The 19,004-nt window shown below is 40.9% G+C and overlaps 2 protein-coding genes across 2 annotated transcripts in view; one reads left to right on the forward strand and one right to left on the reverse strand.

Moving 5' to 3' along the window:
* Ctnna1 (catenin alpha 1) overlaps positions 1-19,004 on the forward strand; it is a 131,872-nt gene that overhangs the window by 82,159 nt on the left and 30,709 nt on the right. The window contains 2 exon segments of the mRNA XM_059246026.1: positions 15,325-15,405; positions 16,488-16,640. Of these exon segments, the coding sequence (XP_059102009.1) occupies positions 15,325-15,405; positions 16,488-16,640 (234 nt within the window).
* Lrrtm2 (leucine rich repeat transmembrane neuronal 2) lies at positions 6,313-8,212 on the reverse strand. The gene is made up of 2 exons (XM_059246689.1): positions 8,209-8,212; positions 6,313-7,859 (listed from the first exon to the last, which is right to left on the reverse strand). The coding sequence occupies exons 1-2, from the start codon at positions 8,210-8,212 to the stop codon at positions 6,313-6,315; spliced, it is 1,551 nt and encodes a 516-aa protein (XP_059102672.1).

Here is a 19,004-nt window from a genome sequence, read left to right on the forward strand (position 1 = left end):
AGAATTGGGCTCTGTAATTATAGCCGCATTGTTTTTTAAAGTTCTGGGCGCCGACCACTTGGCCTTCATTTGACAGCCACGACTGTGGGGCGGGAGAGGCAGCCCTTTCCCGTGCTAGGCAAGTGGTCTGTAGCTGCGCTGTATCCTGAAGGGAAAGGCTTTGGTTTTTCCACAAGAAGTTTTTGGCCCCTAAAATAACAAAACATGTTAGTCAGTATAAATCGCTATTAATTCTTACCTGATCATTTTTTAGAAAAAGCATTTGTAGCTTTGGTAACTCTACTTTAACTATAATTACCAGAGTCTAGGGTAGAGGTGTGCTCCCCAGGCACAGGTGTGAATGACTGTGCAGTGTAGTTTGTCCTTAACTACCACTCTTTCTGCACATCTTCCCTGTGCTTCTAGGTACAGTCTGTTGAAATTTGAAAAAAGGCATTGAGAATTGTTTCTGGAGCTGTGGCTTTAAAATATGGTTCCCACGGAAGAGATGAGTCACTGGCCGTTGTCAGTAATGTTGTTCAAGGTGCCGTTACTGCTCATTTCTAGCAGGGATTCCTTTGAGGCCTTCGGTTAGGCTTTGTTGCCAGACTGGGTGGAGGGCCCGGGGTTGGGAGGGGTGGAGGCATAATTTATGGGCTCTGCAGGTTAAGATTCTTCATTATACTTGCCTTGGAGATAGTGGAAGGAAGGCTAAAGATTTGTTTACAAATTTTTCTAAAACATCAGTTGGGGAAGAGGAAGGTCAAACTTGCATGGAGGGAAGCTGTTTAGAATAGTTAACACCTCACCTTTTCTTTCTCTGTAAAGATAATTGGTTGTGCATTTTGTGCAAGCATATTTGTACCTAGTTGGTCAGGCACATTTTTATAGAAGGAGTGTGGGATCACTTTAAAAACATTGAGAGAAATACCTTCTTTGTATTTCAGTGGGGACCTAAAAGTCTGTGGTCATCCAGGCAATCTGAAAACAACCGAGAGAAGTCAGGTGTGACTGCATGGGGATTTGAGGTTAAAATAAAAGAGAATTGTATTAATAAGCTCTATGTTTAGCGCCGTAAAGTATGGGAATTTGCTCCATCTGTAAGATGTAAAATCACCATTACTGATGCTAGCTAGTGTCAGTGGAATTATTCTTGATAGGAAAGTGTATGCTGTGCGTGTCCGTCATCCCCCCCCCCCCCCCCAGTAGTTACTGGGTTTCTGCCGTGAGAACTCTGAGAGCCTCTGCTCCCAAGAATCACTGAGTGTTGGGGAGGAGTTGGCTCCCCTTTGTGTATGTGGAGGGGTAGTGTGGTCTACAAGGTGATGCTGGGATCTCTCCACTCAGGTGGAGGCCAGGTTTCTCTTTGTGTGTACACACACAGAGGCAGAAGAGGCTGTGGGTTGTCCTTTTCTCTCTCTGCCTTGGACTTCTTTGAGGCCAGGGTTAGTTTTGAATCCAGAGCTAAGGGGTTTTTGCTGGGCTGACAGCCTGTAAGCCCTGGCAATTCTATCTTCCCACTTCTAGTGCAGGGGTTACAGGTGTGTAACATACTTGTAACACATGTGTAACATGCTTGGCTTGTTATGTGGTGCTGGGATCCGAACTCCAGCCCTTGTAAATGGCAACTCTCCAGCCCCAGGTTGGGCAACTCTGTCAGCCTTGGGGCTGGGTGAGCAGGAGGTTCAAACAGTGTGAGTCATTCATGGCAGTTGGTACCTAGAAGGCAAGTTAGTTTCTGCGTTAACACTGCCTAGACATAGCAGTCTGTCTGAGGTTATTTAAGCCAAACAAAATCACCAGTAAACAATCTTCTTTTCCCATTCATACCTCCTGAGCTAGCATCTAGGGTAGAGGAGGCCACACTGAGGCTAACATTCCTAGCATGGTTAGCACCTATGGACTGCAGGCAGGAGTGGTGTGCAAGGTGATCTGGGCATTTGTCCACTGAAGTACAGGCCAAGTGTCAGTTCATTAACACGTACTAGGGTGGCCTTTCAACTGTTTCAGGCTGTGGTAGTCTGTTGTCCAGGAGGATTCAGAGGAGCAACCAACCCCAGGGCTTATGAGCCCTACTTCCTATCCATTGGTTAAGGCTGTGATAACTAGATTTGAGTGGCAGCTTTTTAGTGTGGTTGGTTATATGTTGTGTCCCCCTCCCCCCCGCCCCCATTTCTTAGCCAAATTTTGCCTCTGAAAAAAGACAGGTAATGATTAGCTGCCCTTTTTTTCAGCAGACCCTTTTGACACTGAGAAACAGCATGGTACAGAACAGTTTGGTTTTTTTGTTTTGTTTTGTTTTGTTTTTGATTTTTTTTGGTTTTTCGAGACAGGGTTTCTCTGTGTAGCTTTGCGCCTTTCCTGGAACTCACTTAGTAGTCCAGGCTGGCCTCGAACTCGCAGAGATCCACCTGGCTCTGCCTCCTGAGTGCTGGGATTAAAGGCGTGCGCCACCACCGCCCGGCTCAGTTGTTCATTTTATTTCTGTCTCAAATGCTGCCTATTCAGGTTTTCCCTGTCAGCACTTGCAGATTTCAGGGGAAATTATAAACAAAGGAGACATTTGTTTTTTACAGTATACACAATTTTAATAACAAAACTTTCCTGTACACTGTATTATGGTTTCCTCACCCCGATTCCTTGTATAATAGTGTCCCCCCCATCCCCCATGGCTCTAAAAGATAATTGAACAAATGTGTTTGGACTGTACTTTGAGTTTCTAGTCCCATGTTCATAGATTCACCAAACATTCCATGTATCATACTGATTTTAAAAACTCAGGGAAGAAAAGGTTAGTTGAAGGAGTTGGAGACGTTTCCAGATGTCTGCAATAGTAGAATGAGAAAGCTTCTGTGGTCGTTTTCTGGTTTTGACCTTATTCAAGCGCTGTGAGTTTGCCCCAGGTTAGCTAAAGATATACTGATTATCTATAGATGACCCATGTTGTCTTAAAAACAAACAAACATCTTCTCTGGTTCAAGCGCTTTAACTGAGAAGATAGGAAGAATGTGTCCCAAACAGACTTGAGATAGTGCTGCCACCAGATTGCTGTATTAGGAAAATTATCATGTAAGTTAGCTGTTAAAATATTCTTTAAAATTATCTATAGGAGAGAGAGAGAGAGAGAGAGAGAGAGAGAGAGAGAGAGAGAGAGAGAGAGAGAGAGAGAGAGAGACTGATTGATTTATAGCCCCACCTCCTTAGAGCTACGTGTGGGAAGTATGACTTAAGAAAATAAGACTTTCCTATTTCAGAACCCAGACTAGTACTGCATAGAGCTTGCCCTTATTGGAAAGACGGGGTCTAGCTTTTAGTGACTAGTGTTATAATAAGAGATGGATTTTAATAATTAGTAGAATTAGGAAGTGCAGTCAGTTCCATTCATTGAATTGATACAGAAATTAACTTAGACTTATTAAGAAATTACATGTGGTAATGCAGTTTTTTGGCTTAAAAATTAGCTCCTGCTTTTTGATGCTGGCAGTAAGTATTGTGAGTTTTGTGTGGATTTTCAGACTTAACCAGCCTGCTCTTTTTTCAGAAAGGTAAACTTGAATTCCCTGTAGGCTACAGAAATGAGTAACAGAAGTTGCAGACTAGTTCTTAGTTCCTAGGGAGATACTTCATTTTTTCTGAGATGTTATTTTTCTTATTTTTGATGGTCATTTTCCACTAACCTTTAAAATTGGGGAGAGGGGAAGTTGGGTGGTAATGCTTAAGAGAATAAAACTCTACCCCAAAGCCCTCACATTTGTGACTTAGGAACTACATATGGTTTTATTGTGAGGCAGTTCTCCTCTGGCCAGTTGGTAGCACAGATACTGTAATACAGATATATATATATAATCTCAACTAAATGGACCCCTGCTTTCTGGAGGCAATTAGAAATGGCAATTTGTGCTTTAACTATTACCAAACTATTACCATTACCAAAAACATGGGAGGGAAAAAATAAACAAATAAATAAAAGTGTGTTCCCCCTGCCCCCATGCCTCAGTGGCCTTAGCACTGCTCTTCAGGTGTTAAATGGCTTGCTCTGCTACATATACTTTATTAACTATGCCCTTTAAGATTAATTGGAGTTCCTAGTTAACATTGCTTACATTTTAACTCACAGTTTGAATTCATTTTGGTTGTGATTTGAAAGGATGAAAAACACTCATCTTTTAGGGCCATTGGAATCTTGTATGCTCAAAGCTGTACTGGGAACAAGCTGTCTGTCACCTGACAAATGGCAGTGGTCACCATGATGCATGAGTTGGTAAATTTTAGCCCACCTTGGTAGGGAAGCAGTGTGCTGTGCTCTGTGCCGGAAAACCAGCATCTGTCTTGGCTCAGACAAGCCCAGCGTCTGGGTTATCAGGAGATGAAATGCTTGCCACTCAAGAGCAGTGGAATTGAACTGCTCTAAGGCTTTGCCAAACTAATCTCTCCACCTTAAAAAATAGAAAGAACATATATTTTCACTGTAACCTGAATATTGTCTGCTTTTTGCTAAGAGATTTGAAATGTGGGTGTCTTTTTCAGTGCTAAAGGAGGAAAATTGTGATTGAATCTAGGTCTGTACTAACATTTCAATTCAATCTTGGGGAGAAAATAAGCTTTAAGGGAAGGATATCGTGATAAACATACTTGTTAAGGAAAGGATGCCTCTCTTTTTATGTTAGTGACTTTCTTTAAGGTTTCATGCATTTTTTTCCACATAAGAATGCTTGTTTTTTTTTTCTGAACTCAAATTCATGATTTAATTTTGATTTTCTCCTATACGTGGAGCCTTCTTTGTAGAAAAATTCTACATGAATCGATTCCTTGAGTCTAAATGCCCAATATGCCATCGTTTGCCTTAAAGAAGTCACAGTTGAACACTTGGGTTTTCCTCGTGAAAAACTGTGGTGTCGCTGTCATTTGCTGATAGGACTGGAGTGTTCATATTTATCCCGAACATATTAGAGCCTCCGCCTGTATCGTATGGGTCCCTGAGCATCGCTTATGTGGTGCAAATTGTGCATAATCACATTTGCTGCTGCTTAACTTGCACTGAGCTGAGAGTCGGGCTTCCAGAACCTGTCTTTGCTCTTTACCCCTCTCTTTCACGCTCCCTTCACTTTCTGGTGTGTGGCTACAGGGCCTCTGGCAAGAGTTCTGCCTTAAGATTTGCCTCAGAAATAGGTTGGTTCTGTCTCAGAGGGAGCTAGCAATAGAAATGTGCATATTTATGAAAGGGCAAGCTTTAACATCACATTTTGAAAGTAATTTTTCATTGTTTCTTTATAACAAGAATCAGTGTTAGGCATCTTTAGTACCCAGTTATTTTTAATTTGGGTCTTTGAGGTTTAAAGATCAGAAAAAGGCAGAAGGAAGAAGCTTAGACAGTTTGTCAAGGCATCTTTAATCATGAGAGGGGATGTATTTTCAAACTGGATGGAGTGTATCAGGATTGTTAAGTTGACTCAGTTTTTCTCTTTCCCAAATGCAAGTTTTCACATAAGTATAGGATTTAGTAAGTTAATTAGTAAAATGGTAATTTAATAGTAGTTTAAAATAATAGTCTAAATGCCACAAAAATCATCATGTCCATTAAAAGTCAAACTAGAGTTGTATAAGAAGTCAGTGTAATGATTTAGTATTGATTTATTATAATGAGACCTTTTTTTTTTTTTTATAATTGCTTGGGTTTTATTGTTGAAAATTAAAGAGTCACCCGGTCTTATTAGAGTTATATAAAAGGTGCTGGTTTCATGATGTAACTTAGATAATGTCTATCAAACCAGGCCAAACTCTGAAAGAAGGATGTTTAATATTTACCAGTCTCAAGCACACATGTAAGTCCACCTCTCATCCTGGCAGTAAATTATAGTTGGAGTAAATACCACATTATCTTACAAGAGAACTTTGCTGTCTCCTTTTAAGCAGGAAGCCAGTTGTGGTCCATGGGATGGAGAATAATAATCAAACAGGTTTTCATCCCTGTCTATTTTTGTTTAGTAGCTTCTTTCGGAACTGTTTTCAGTAGAAAAAAAATAACATGGAGACCTTAGTGTAAATGTTTACATACAATAGTATATAATACATACATGAAATGTTTTATATTGAAGTAAGCATTTAGACTTTCCAACAAGAGTGCAAATTAATATGAGCATTGCTTCATTTAACACTTAAAATATGTTTTCATTAAAAAAATTAAAAATACTTCAACACTTCAAAAACTCAAGTCTCCACTTGGTTTGGAAAATTAGGCTTAATGTCACCATTGATAAAAATTAGATATGTATTTAGCCCCTACTATGTAAAATAGGTTACTTATCTGATGTGATTTTTGATGATGAGTAGATATTATACTTCACATTCTTTGTATGGCAGCTGCTGACACTTGCACTGTCCGTAACCATTAATGATGATGAAAGGTTCTTCATGGGTGGGTTCATACTCATTATACGGTCCTTGGTCTGACATATTTGACATATGGAGTCGTGTTTGGGATCGGAGCTGCCTGTGGTTCTGAATCATTGAGCACTGCCTAATTCTTCTTAAAGTGGGAGGGCAGCACTTCCTGGAAATGAACACTATAAAAATAATAAAAAAGAACGAAAACAATAAAGCCATTGTTCCCGTAATTACTCGCTGAGTAAAGATGGCATTGTCTGGTTCAGGAAAGTGTTCCTCTGTAGTAACAGCTATGCCTGCAGTAGTTGGAATTTCTTTGTCTCCTACATGGTAACTTGATGAGCTTATTCTTTTTGTATATTCAGTGGTTGGATCTCTATAAGTTGTAGCCATGGCCGTGACAGTGGTTGATAAATTCCAGCAGAGCTGAAACCCGTGGACTGCATCTAGAATATCCTCTCCTTGGGTGTGGTCAGGGCTATGGCATAGGATGGAATGCTCCCACCGACCTTGGAAACTGCCCAGCCAGGAGGCCAGAGCACATACTCGGGGGCTGCATTCCCACAGATTGCCTGAGAGGCCAACGGTTGTGAGGGATCTCAGGGAGTTTAAGATTTTGGAATCAAGACTGTTTAACTTGTTGTTATCCATGAGGAGTATTTTAAGATTAGGCATGGTTTCAAACACTGTTAAGTCGATGGCTTTGATTTCATTTCCAGTTAGGTCTAGCTTTTCTAAAGTGCTCCAGGTCCACTCCATTCCACACGTCAAGTTGCTGATTTTGTTCCATTGTAAGAAGAGTGTGTGCAAACTGCTTAGCCGGAGGAAATGAGCAAAATTAATCTTTGTCAGCTGGTTGTGCTCTAGGTGAAGCTCTCTCAGTTTGATTAATCCTGCAAATCCATTGCGAGCCAAACTTCGCAAACGGTTTGTGCTCAAATCCAGAAACTCTAGACTACGACAGTCCCAGAACAGGCGTACTGGGATAGTCCGCAGGGAGTTGGAACGCAAATGCAAGGTCTGCAGCTTCCGAAGGCCATAGAAGAGCTCAGGATGCAGAGATGACAGCTGATTAAAAGACAGGTCCAAATTTTGCAGGTTAATCAGTTGGGTAAAAGTTGTGTTTGGCAAGTAAAATATTTTGTTGGAACTTAAGATTAACTCCTTAAGTTTATATAGTCCTTGGAAAGCATCTTCTTTTACTGTTGAAATTTGATTGTGATCTAAGTGGAGCCAGGTGAGTTGACTGAAGCTGGCAAATTGATCTCTTTCAAGCGCTGTGATGTGATTGTGCCTCAGGGACAGGCCCAGAGAACCCTTGTCTGTGGCGTTTGGCACTGAGTGGAAGCCCTGAGAGTCGCAGTAGAATAGCAGCTTCTCACAGCGGCATTTGGGTGGACACGCCATACCCAGGGCAGGCAGCATTTTTAAAACCACACTCATTGCATATATTGCTGCCAGCATAGGGGCCCCTAATGGCCACTTGAAATGTAAGCCTGCAGAATATAATTTAAGGAAAACAAGAAGATAGGATATGTTTCAGCAGAACACAAGGACTGTTGAAAACAACAACATTGTAACATCATAATGAAAGATTTTACTGCAGGGAACATTTTTCATTTACTGCAGAAAAATTAACCTTGTATACTGGAACACAAAACTTAAACCCATGTATAAAAGACATTAAAACATGTCCCTTTCCTTAGTGTTATATGCCTTTACGTAAATCTTAAAATCCAAAAGCAAGTGATTTGCATCATAAAATAGGAATTCACTGGCTTATTTTATAAAAGCGTGATTCCTCTTTGATTGCACAAGAAATGCCATAGAAATGCATGGACTTACCCATTCTTCTGAGCACATTGGAGGCTGCATTCAGTCGAGGTTGTCAGACTCAACGCAGTGAGTCTGTAAAAGGCTCTAACATGCAGGAGCCTTTGACCGGTTTCCTGTTTTCTGTGTCCCAGGCTTTCCAAGTAAAATTCAGATCTGCCAGGGTGAACTGGTTTTTCCTTAGGATATTCCTCTGGATAGAATCGGTTTCATTTTCTGTGGTGCTCTGATCCCCTAAATCAGCTTTGATTATAAGTTAATAATTTCCTCCTCCTGATTACTGCTGATCATCGGAGCTTCAGGCTTTCCTTACCGCAGCTGTTAGTTCTCTCGGTCTTAACTTGTTGATGGCAGATGGGCGGCTTGTTGCAGAGAAGAGCTTCTGGAGCAGCATGAGTGCATTTACTGAAAAGCTTTTCCGAGAAACGGCACAAGAATGGATTTGCTTATGTGCTGCGACCACACAGGACTGTATATAGGCTGACGTCACCGGGTGACGTGTCTTTTGTTTGGGTTTTCCAGAAGCTTTACTGTTAAAAGGCACTGTGCTTTGTAACAGTGTCAGGGTCGTTACAAGACCCCCTGTTTACAATAAATTGAGAAAGAAGAACTCCCGACTTAAGAATTTGGTATTCCTTCAGTGTAGGAAGCAACAATGAGGTTGTAATAAATGCTGCATTCAAGAAGACCCATCTGAACAGTGAGTTGGTCTAGCAGAGTGATGGTTTTTAATGCGTGTGAGAGCTAGTGTTAGACTGCCGATTCCGCATAGAGATCATCTAAATGGGCACGATTGATTTATGAAGTGCTGATTGAATGCCAGCCTATGCAAGGTACGACGCCTCTGCTCTGGTAGTTCGAAAAGCTGCTCAATTGCCTTGTTGTCCTGCTTGGTAAAAAGCAAAGTATGACTGCGTTGGTAAACTAAGTGGGCTGAGGTTTTTTGTCATTAAGAACTTAACATTATAAAGCAGAACAAAGGGTAGCTTCCAAAAGAAACCATTTTGGCTTTTTTCCCTCCATTCAGAATTTCAAGGGAACTCTAAATAATCCTTTTCTGCTTATTATATAACAATGTTTTATTACCACACTGATTGGAAAACAGTGCAGAGTTGATCTTTGGATGTCCTACCAGAAGAGTGGAGCAGATTGACAACCATCATTTTTATACACGTGACCCAGATGTTAGCAGTGGAATAGACACAATTTTGAACAAGTATTATAGTGTGCTTAGATTCTGACACAGTCTTCAGGATTTCTACTTCAACATCTCACCTATTCCTTCACTGAAAGCTGCAGTTGCTGCTGAGATTGGAGTGTTGTAAAACCAAAATAACAGAGCCTTTGCACACTATCTCTTACTGGCACACTTATGAACTGACTTTCAATCTCATAGCAGCTCTTGAATTCCTCTCATGAATATGAAAGGGCATTTATATCGAAATAGGATTTTGTTTTGGTTGTTTTTGCTGGACAACTCTAGCTTCTCCCTGTTAGATAACTCTTCAGACATGAATGTTTATGGTTGTTGTTATATAAATGCATAAGATGTGTCTAGCATGTATCGGGGCTATATTTGCAGGCCAGACTAAGGGACTGCCTTTTACATATCTTTGTCTTGCTGATCTGGCTGCATGAACTTATTTTCCCCATACCATTACCACTTACCCTTAGTGAGCCTTGTTTCAAATCTGAGAGCAGAAATCTCAAAAAGTATTGATGTCCATGAAATAAGCACATCACTGCTCTGTGGTCTTCTGAGGACTTCATTCCACAGTGAATTCTAAGAAGGCATTATCTAAAGAGATAGAGTTTTGTGTGTGTTGGAATAGGGCTACCCTGGGGATGACCAGAAGACTCTAAGTCTCTTACTTGGGGTCATGTGTAAAGGTTTTGTGGAAACTCTAGTAATGCAAATATGTCCTTTTCAGCTTTTCTAAAAGTGACCCTAAGATGGGTTTAAAAGTGTAAGAGTTTTGTTGAAGGCAGTGAATGCCTAGACAGCATGAGAGAGAAGGCAGCCGTAATACTGGAGGGGTCAGTAGAGTCTTTAGACCACACGGCACATTGACACCAGTGAAGGGAGAGGTGCACAGACTGTCAGACTGCGATGCACTCTGTTTCCCTGGCCACGCTGAAGTTATCGTTCTCAGGGGTGAGCTTTGCTTCACAGTTACGTGTACCACCACGATGCCGACTTCTGTTGCCCTTCATCTTTCCTCTAGTACCTTTCTGTACTCTAGTGTTTCTTAACCTTGCTCTTTGTGTAGGTGGGGCTATAAAGTGTTGTTGCTGGTTGAGTTTTCTGTCGATATATTTTAATCAGATCCTACTGAGTCTGTGAGCCTAGGTTTCAGAAACACTGTTCACTGTGAGCTTGGCCCTAAAAGTTGCAAGGCATCATTAGTAGTTGAAAGGAAGCCCTTAGGATGTTGTCAGTGTCTTACTGAAGTCTGGCACATTCTGATGAAAACACGTACTATTCTCACGGGTCACTAACTGCCTTAGCTGTTTGGGTAGAAAAAGCATGTGAGTTAGTTAGATTAGATCATCCGTAGGAATGAGTTGTATGTGAAAACTGAGGAGGAGAAGTGTTTCCGTACTCTTAAACTCTGTAACACTTAGTTCCTTTCTGATTTTTAGTCTGTTTGACCTCCTGTTAATGTATTAGTAAATTGAAACTATTCAAATTCTATTACTGCCTATTGATGTGCCTAGTGAACTGAAACTTTTTGAATTACATTGTCTCTGCTGTTCTGTCAACTTTTGAAGGAGGGTGCTTGCTTAGACTTGCAATAGAAAGTCATGCTTTTTGTTTTGTTTTGGTTTGGTTTGGTTTGGTTTTTTGTTTTGTTTTGTTTTTAAGTAAACCAGCCTCCCAAATAGCTGCTATTACTGGAGCCTGCTACTACTCTGAAGGGGTGGGCATTCCTACTTTTTGCATCAGAGTGACTGAGGAACACAGCCTTTTCCAACCCAGCTTGTTTTTCTCACTTGCCTACTTTTTGGGTTTTGAAAGCTGAGGTTGTGGCCCAAAGACAGAATATTTACCTTAAAATTGATATGTGTGGCAGAGATATGCAGATGTCTGTGAGTTTGAGGCCAGCCTGGTCTACAGAGCTAAGTTCCAGGACAGCCAGGACTACACAGAGAAACTCTGTCGCGCGCCGCCCCCCCCCCCCCCCCCCCCCGACAAGCCAACAACAATAACAAAAAAACCCAACACATACACATATACATATGTATACGTACCCACAGGTCTCATTGATAGATTCATTCATTTTCCTCCATCTGGATATCATTGTTCTTTCTTTAAAAGATTTTTTTTTCTTAAATTTTATGTGTGCCAGTGTTCTGCCTGCATGTGTGTATGTGAACCCAAGCATGCTTTGTCCTTGAAAGGTGAGAAGGAGGGTGTCAGATCCCCTGGAACTGGACTTACAGTGGTTATTCATTGCCGTGTGGGTGCTTGGAACCAAATTCAGGTCCTCTGCAAAGAGCGGCAAGTGAACTACTGAGCTCTCTCTCCAGCTCCACCCTTGTTCTTTCTGAACTAGACTTTTTCTTCTTGACATGTTAGAGTAGCTTTATTCTGAACATAGATGCTTTTGACAGTGGCAGCTCCACTTCTGGAAGATGGTATTTATGTACACACCACTTCTGACTTCTTCAGATGTTAACATCAGGGCAGAGAAGGCAGAGATTAATCCAATGCTCGCCTATAAAGTGGTTTTAAGGAAACTCAGCAAGTGGTGGTTATAGTTACTTGCATTCTTCCGTGTGAAAGTTTGTTTTTAACAAATACGTAGATGATTAGAGAGATACTTTCCTGCTTGGAGTGACATACAGATATATAACACCATTTGTTTAATTGTGCCCGTCTTAGGGTTTCTATTGCTGTAAAGGGTGCTGCGGGCTATGTGCTGTGAGAGCACTGTCAAGGGACAGGGAACTCGGAACTTAGAGTTGAGGTTGGCCAGTGGAAGCTTCCAGAAAGAGATGACTTCTGAAGGAAAGATAGGAATCAGAATACAGTAAGAGAGAGAATGTGACAGATTTGGAGAACCAGAACACATATGGATAGATCATAGCATGGAGCATGGCAAGGTGATCTTAGTTGTCAAAGTATTGGAAATGGCAGGTTCCTGCAGGGATTGTATGTAGAATAAGAAGATGAGAGCTTTTGGCAGAAAAGCCTTAAGAAGACCATTATAGGTTCTTCAGCTGGGAACATTTCCCCCTTGTCAACAGAGGGCTGTTTTGTACTTAGGTTGAATAGGTTTGCTTTGAAATTTACAGACTAAACTGTGCCTTGAGGTGCTACCAACAATGTCAAAGCTTTTTGTTTTTTTTGCCTTTGTGGCTGTTGTATTTTTCATCCCTTTCATATCACGAGAGTTAAGAGTGGAGTCGATACCTGCTGGGTTGTGGTGGTCCATGCCTCAAGTGGTGTGGAGTGAGGCAAAGGCAGGTGGAGGACAGCCAGGGCTACGCAGAGAAACCCTGTCTCGAAAAACTGGTTGGGGATGGAGTTGAGTATGTAACTTTTTCCTCAATAAATTTTGACTACTGCTCTGACGTGGTATTTTATCATTAGGAACATCTATCATAGCACTCCATGATACTGGATGTTACTGAATTAGGCATTGCTCTGAATTATTATTGTTGTGTTATTGCTATTATTAATTATTGTGAGGCTGGGTCTCACTATATAGACCAGGCTGGCCTGGAATTCACAGAAATCTACCTGCCACCTGAGTGCTCAGATTTTTTTCCCCCCCAAGACAGGGTTTCACTGTGTAACTTTGGAGCCTGTCCTGGAACTTGCTCTGTAGACCAGGCTGGCCTCGAACTCACAGAGATCCACCTGCCTCTGCCTTCGAGTGTTGGGATTAAAGGCGTGCACCACCACCACCACCACCACCACCACCACCACCACCACCACCACCCGGCCAGAATTATTTTAGATTCTAAGTCCTCTGTGAAAAGAATTATGGTTGGTCTTGCTCATTTTAGGAGTATGAAGTAGGCATGGGAGTTTGTCTGAATAAGTAGTAGTTTGTGACATAGGAGGAAGTTCTAGCAGCTTCTCTGTTTGATGAGATGAATTCCTAATTCCTAATGAGAATTGTACTGTTAGAGATGGACCCAGCTAGTAACCTTTGCCTCTCTTCAGCTCAGCTGGTATTTACTTGCTGAAGGGAGGCTTTATCCTGAAGCCTGAAATATGTCTGTTTTCTCAGGAAGCCCTTTGCCACGGCTAAACAGAGATACCCATATCAAAATGAAGCAAACACCCAGAGTTCTTCATGCAGTGCAACACAGTTTCCCAGTAGCTGAGAGCTCAGGATGCTTGCTTTAGTTTCTTTGTTGTGATAATCGGCACACAATTTCAACATCCTTAATCCAAAAACTTTAAATTCTCCTGAATCCTAAAGTTTTTTGTAAAAAGTCTATACAGATATTTCAAAATCTAAAAGAAAAGAGTTCTGAAATACTTCTGGTGGCTGGCATTTTAATAAGGGATAGTCTATGTGTGCCCCCGGTTGCTTTTCTTAATGTTTATGTTTGAGTTACTTTATTTTATAGATAACAATTCACAGCAACTCAAATTTAAAAGAACAAATCCAATTTTATAAAGCAGTAAGCAGTTTTTTTGAGTTTTTAATTTTGTATGTGTAAATGTTTTCCATGCATACCGAGTACCTACTGAGGTTAGAAGAAAGACTCTGATCCTCTGAAACTACACAGATGGTTATGATCCACTGTGTGGATTCTAGGAACTGAGCCTGGGCTCGGCAAGAGCAGCAAGTTTTTTCTCTTCTTAACCCCTTAATCTCTCTGCCTTCAGTAAGCTGTTTTTTACCAAGCTTAGTGTTCAGGTTGTGAGTGGTGTGGATGTATGTGTGTTATATCCCAATTACGTTTTAGGGGATGACCGGAACCCTAAATGTGCAAACGGACAGAAAACCAGCAAAGAAACATGTTGACTTAAGCGCTCTGTCCAGCGCATTCTCCAAGGGTCAGTAACTGCATCCGAGCTAACTGGCCCTTTTTAGTTTTGTTTTGTTTTTTGAGATAGGTTTCTTTGTGTAGCCCTGGCTGTCCTGGAACTCACAGAGTTCCACCTGCCTGTCTCCAAAGTGCCAAGGATCAAAGGCGTGTGCCACCACCGCCTGGTCTGACAAACCTTTCTTGACTGAGGAGGCGTAACCTTTTGTTTCTACAGTAACAAAAAGACAGATGGACTTATAGTTTAGCAAAGGCAGAATTAAGATTTATGATGTGTGGTGGCATTGAGTCTTAAAGTGGGTGCTCCTGTGTCTATGTAATTTCCTCAAGTCAGTTCATGGGTGTGATTTTTTTATTTATTTATTGTTTTATGTGGATGGGTATTTTACCCACATATTTATTTGTGTGTACCTCATGAATACTTGGTGCCTTTGGAGACCAGAAGATGGTGTGGAAATGGAATTGCAGACAGTTGTGAGCCACCATGTGGGTGCTGGGAATTGAACCTGGGTCCTTTGGAGGAGCAGCAAATGCTCTTAACTATTGAGCCATGTCTCCAAACCCACATCTTACTCTTTGGAGATTGGGAAATGCCTCAGGTAAATCACTTGCTGTGCACACTCAAGGACCCAACCTCAGTTTGATTCCCAGCTCTTCTGTAAAAAGCCAGGTTTGGTGGTGTACTTTTCTCATCCTAAAACTGAGGAGATGGAGACGGAGAATCCCCGAAGCTTGCTGAGCTAAAATTAGCCAGCCTAGCTAAGCCAGTGACATATTCGGTCACAGAGCTGTCTCAAAAACCAGTGTTTGGGGCTGAAGAGACGGCTCAGCAGTTAAGAGCACTTGCTGCTCTTGCAGAGGACCCTGGTTGGTTTCCAGCTCCCACATGACAATTGACAACAGTCTGTAACTCCAGTTCTAGATCTGATGCCCTCTTCTGGCCTCTGGGGGTAAATATTCAGACAGAACACCCTACCCTTAACAATAAAATAATTTAAAAAATTTAAAGCCCATTTTACTGTTGGTTCTTTTTTATTTCAGCATTGCTTTAACGCTAAATAGAGACTTTGATTAAGATTTCTTGAAGTATACTCACACGAGCATCTCTTTATTCAGGCTGGACGCAAAGAAAGAAGTGACGCGCTCAACTCTGCAATAGATAAAATGACCAAGAAGACAAGGGACCTGCGCAGACAGGTATGCTTTACAAAAGTTACTTTTATTTCCTAAGTTCTCAGCTTTAGTTTTGATGAAAATTCTAATAAGTATAGGCTTTCATTTTTAATTAAGGGAAAGAGTAAGTCTTCAGAAAAGTGACTCTTTCTGTTCGGTTGCTAATAAGCTTATTAATGTCTAAAAAAATCTCAGATTATGTTGACTATTATGTTCCCTCTGGGGTGGACTGAATAAATTAGCTCCAGTGTGAAAAGAATGTATAGGCAGGAAAATCAGTTTCAGATGACTTGGGGACCTGTAAAAACAACCTCAGATGATCTCGTTGTGTTGGCTTCCATCCACTAGATTCCAGTTACTCACATGTCCACCCATTCTGTGTATATATTGTCAGTTTGTTCCCACTGCTGGAAAAGTCTTTCTATCTCAAGGACAGTAATGTTGGAGATACTGAATTTTTCATGTTAGTAAATTTAAAAATCTGTTCCTTTAATGATACATAATTCCCATTAACATTTTGAAGTTAAATTTTGTGTTAAAGTTTTTAAAAGAAGATAGAGTTGGCTTTATAAATATGTAATATAATGTATTAAGACTTAAGTTATAGTGAGAATTCAGACAGTTTTCAGGAATTAGTAGAGACATTTTATTGTTCATAGCAGATAGAAAACAAAACTAAAAATTGATGTGCCTTTAGTGAACCAAGTGTCAGCAATGATTAGAAAGATCCTATAGTGTAGATAAACAAGAGAGTGCTCTTTTTTCTTTTTTCATTTAATTTTAACTAATTAGGCTAATTACATATATTCTAAAGCTATGTACCAGTTCAATCCAGAACAGTGTTTTGATCCCATTTAGTATTGTAAGTTTTAAGGAAAGAAAAAAGGTCCTGTTGTGAGAACTGAAATTCTGCTGCTAAAGTGCTGAGTGTAGCGTAAAGCATGATCTCTGCAGTCCTTTCTTCAGGTTGTTCCAGGGCATTGCTTACATGGGGGACCTAGTTGTGTAAGTCCTGCCTGTCTTTCATAGGCTTCTATTAGATGTATTATACCACAGTTTAACTTCTTAGTAGAAATAAAATCAAATTTATACAATTGAATTATTAGCTTCGCAAAGCTGTCATGGACCATGTATCAGATTCTTTCCTGGAGACCAACGTCCCGCTTTTAGTACTCATTGAAGCTGCAAAGAATGGAAATGAGAAAGAAGTTAAGGAATATGCCCAAGTTTTCCGTGAACATGCCAACAAACTGATTGAGGTAAGTGCGTTAATGGTCTGTTTAACATAGGTAACTTGGTGAGTCGTCAGTTTTAATCACATGATTTAATTAGCTCTACGTTTTCAAGGGCTCACCTAATACACAACATTTGCAGTCTTTCAGTTATCACTGGGTCTCTATTAAATCACTACTGTTTGTCAGTTTACATTGATTACATGGATAGCTTTTGTCCTAGAAGCTTTTAACAACCACCACTTACTGGTAATGCAGGTAAAGTGAGACCACGATAGTAAGACTTACACAGTGCAGAAAGTGGCAGCAGCTGCGGCCTGGTGCTCTGCTGAGAAGAAGCATCAGCCGGGCTTCCATCCCAGCAGCTCACCTAATATATTCTCCTTAGTTCCTATGTCCTGTCTATAAAAGGAGGTTACTTATAATACCATGTTCTGAGGACCGAAAGAATGATAGGTATGTTAGATGTTTCACCTTATGTTCAAGGTAGACTCCGGCTCAGTCCTGTTTTAAGAGTAAACAAGCCCAACATCAGTTAAATTAGACATACTTTTATACTAGAAATGTGTGTGGAAATGGTTGGTTTGTAAAATAATTAGAAATGGTGAATTGCCACTTAAAGTTTCTTCATTTGTTAAATGAATTTATATTGATTAATTAATTAATTAGTAGTATAGACACACAAAACATAACATTAGTACAGAAACGAATAATTGATAAATATTTCAGAGGCCCATTGGTAAGTAAGTGGTCATTATTTAAAAGCAGAGTGTAAAATGTGATTTATAGTAACACTGCCCAAGTTAACACTATAAAAATACTCCAAGGACCTGGGTGGTGGAGCACGCCTTTAATCCTGGCACTTGGGACGCAGAGGTAGGCAGATCTCTGAGTTCGTGACCAGCCTGGTCTATGCAGCGAGTTCCAGGACGGCCAGGACTACACAGAGAGACCCTGTCATTCAAGGAAATACCAGTAATCACACTAAACACCTTACTAACTTTACACCTCATTTTCTTTGAATATCGACTCAAGTGTTTTTCTGAGCAGAATTATGTACAGAATGCATAGGTCAGCCTGTCAGTCAAGTTAATGATTCTGACATTTGGAACTAAAATTGGAGAGTTTCATTTGTATCTCCATCAAGCATAATTTGGTTCACAGCAGTCATGTGACAGTATGAGACGTAATTTCCAAGTGGACAGAAATTATGTTCAGGAAACCAGTCTCTTCTAAGTAGCCTACTTATTATAGAGTTCCTTTGAGTGATAGGCATCAAGGCCTGGGACATCAGTGTTTGGAGAGAGGGCAGCTCTTTTCTGTCCCCACATGGAGGGCCCTTTGTTAGGCCAGTTACCTCATGCTCTCTCACCAGCCAAACATAGTTGCTATTGGATGAGCACCTGTGGTATACAGCACTGTGTACTTTCTGTAATCCTTTTCACGTGGAAACAGGCTTGAAGAGCTGCTCCCAACTTGTACACCTCTACTGTGGCGAGGCTCTCCAGCAGAGCAGCTCCTGAGCTCATTGGTCCAATGGACTAACAGATTGGGAAATAATACCTCGGCTGGGCAGAGTGGTGCACGCCTTTGATCCCAGCACTCAGGAGCAGAAAAGGCAGACCTCTGAGTTCAAGGCCAGCCTGGGCCACAGAGTTAGTTCCGGAACAGCCAGCAGTACATAGTACGACCCAGCCTTGAAAAAAACAAAACGCAGTTGTGGGGAGAGAGGGAGACTATGAATCAATCATTAACTGCACTTGAGAGACTTTGGAAACTTTTCCAGACTCAAACATTTCATTTTGTTCTGCACATAGTCTTGGGAAGGTAGAATGTGCTGTTCCTCAGCACAGCTCAGTTCTAACCCCTTCTCACCTCTCTGCCCGCTGCATGCCCTCTACGCTCATTACCTTCTCCATCTTACCTGTATATTAAATGACACAGGATTTTCATTCCTTGAGGCATAACCCCAGGCTATGTAGTGCCGTTCTGCAAACAGTTATGATTATATTTATGATAATTGAGACAGTAAGATATATAATTACTATGTCCATGAAAAGGAAATTAATTTTTAAAGTGTTAGAAGCCTCGGATTCCTAACTCAAGGCAGAACTTCTTTTTCCATGACAAGACTTCTCCTCCCCCTACAACCTTTGTATTATAACGACACACCTTGAACTAATCAGAGCCTTGGTTTTTTAGCAAAGGTAAAATGCTTTGGTGTGTTTTATTAATCCCCTGATTTCATTTCTTTTCATTAGTTGCCTTCTAGCTGAGGTAAATGTCTACAGGCCAACTTTGATGTGAGGACCTCCTTTCCCTGTTGGTTCAGCAGAATTAAGAACAGTGTATAAAATATATACATGGCTGGTGGTGTATGCATATATATGT

Source organism: Peromyscus eremicus, chromosome 19, assembly GCF_949786415.1.
Source record: "Peromyscus eremicus chromosome 19, PerEre_H2_v1, whole genome shotgun sequence".
Classification (NCBI taxonomy): Eukaryota; Metazoa; Chordata; class Mammalia; order Rodentia; family Cricetidae; genus Peromyscus; species Peromyscus eremicus.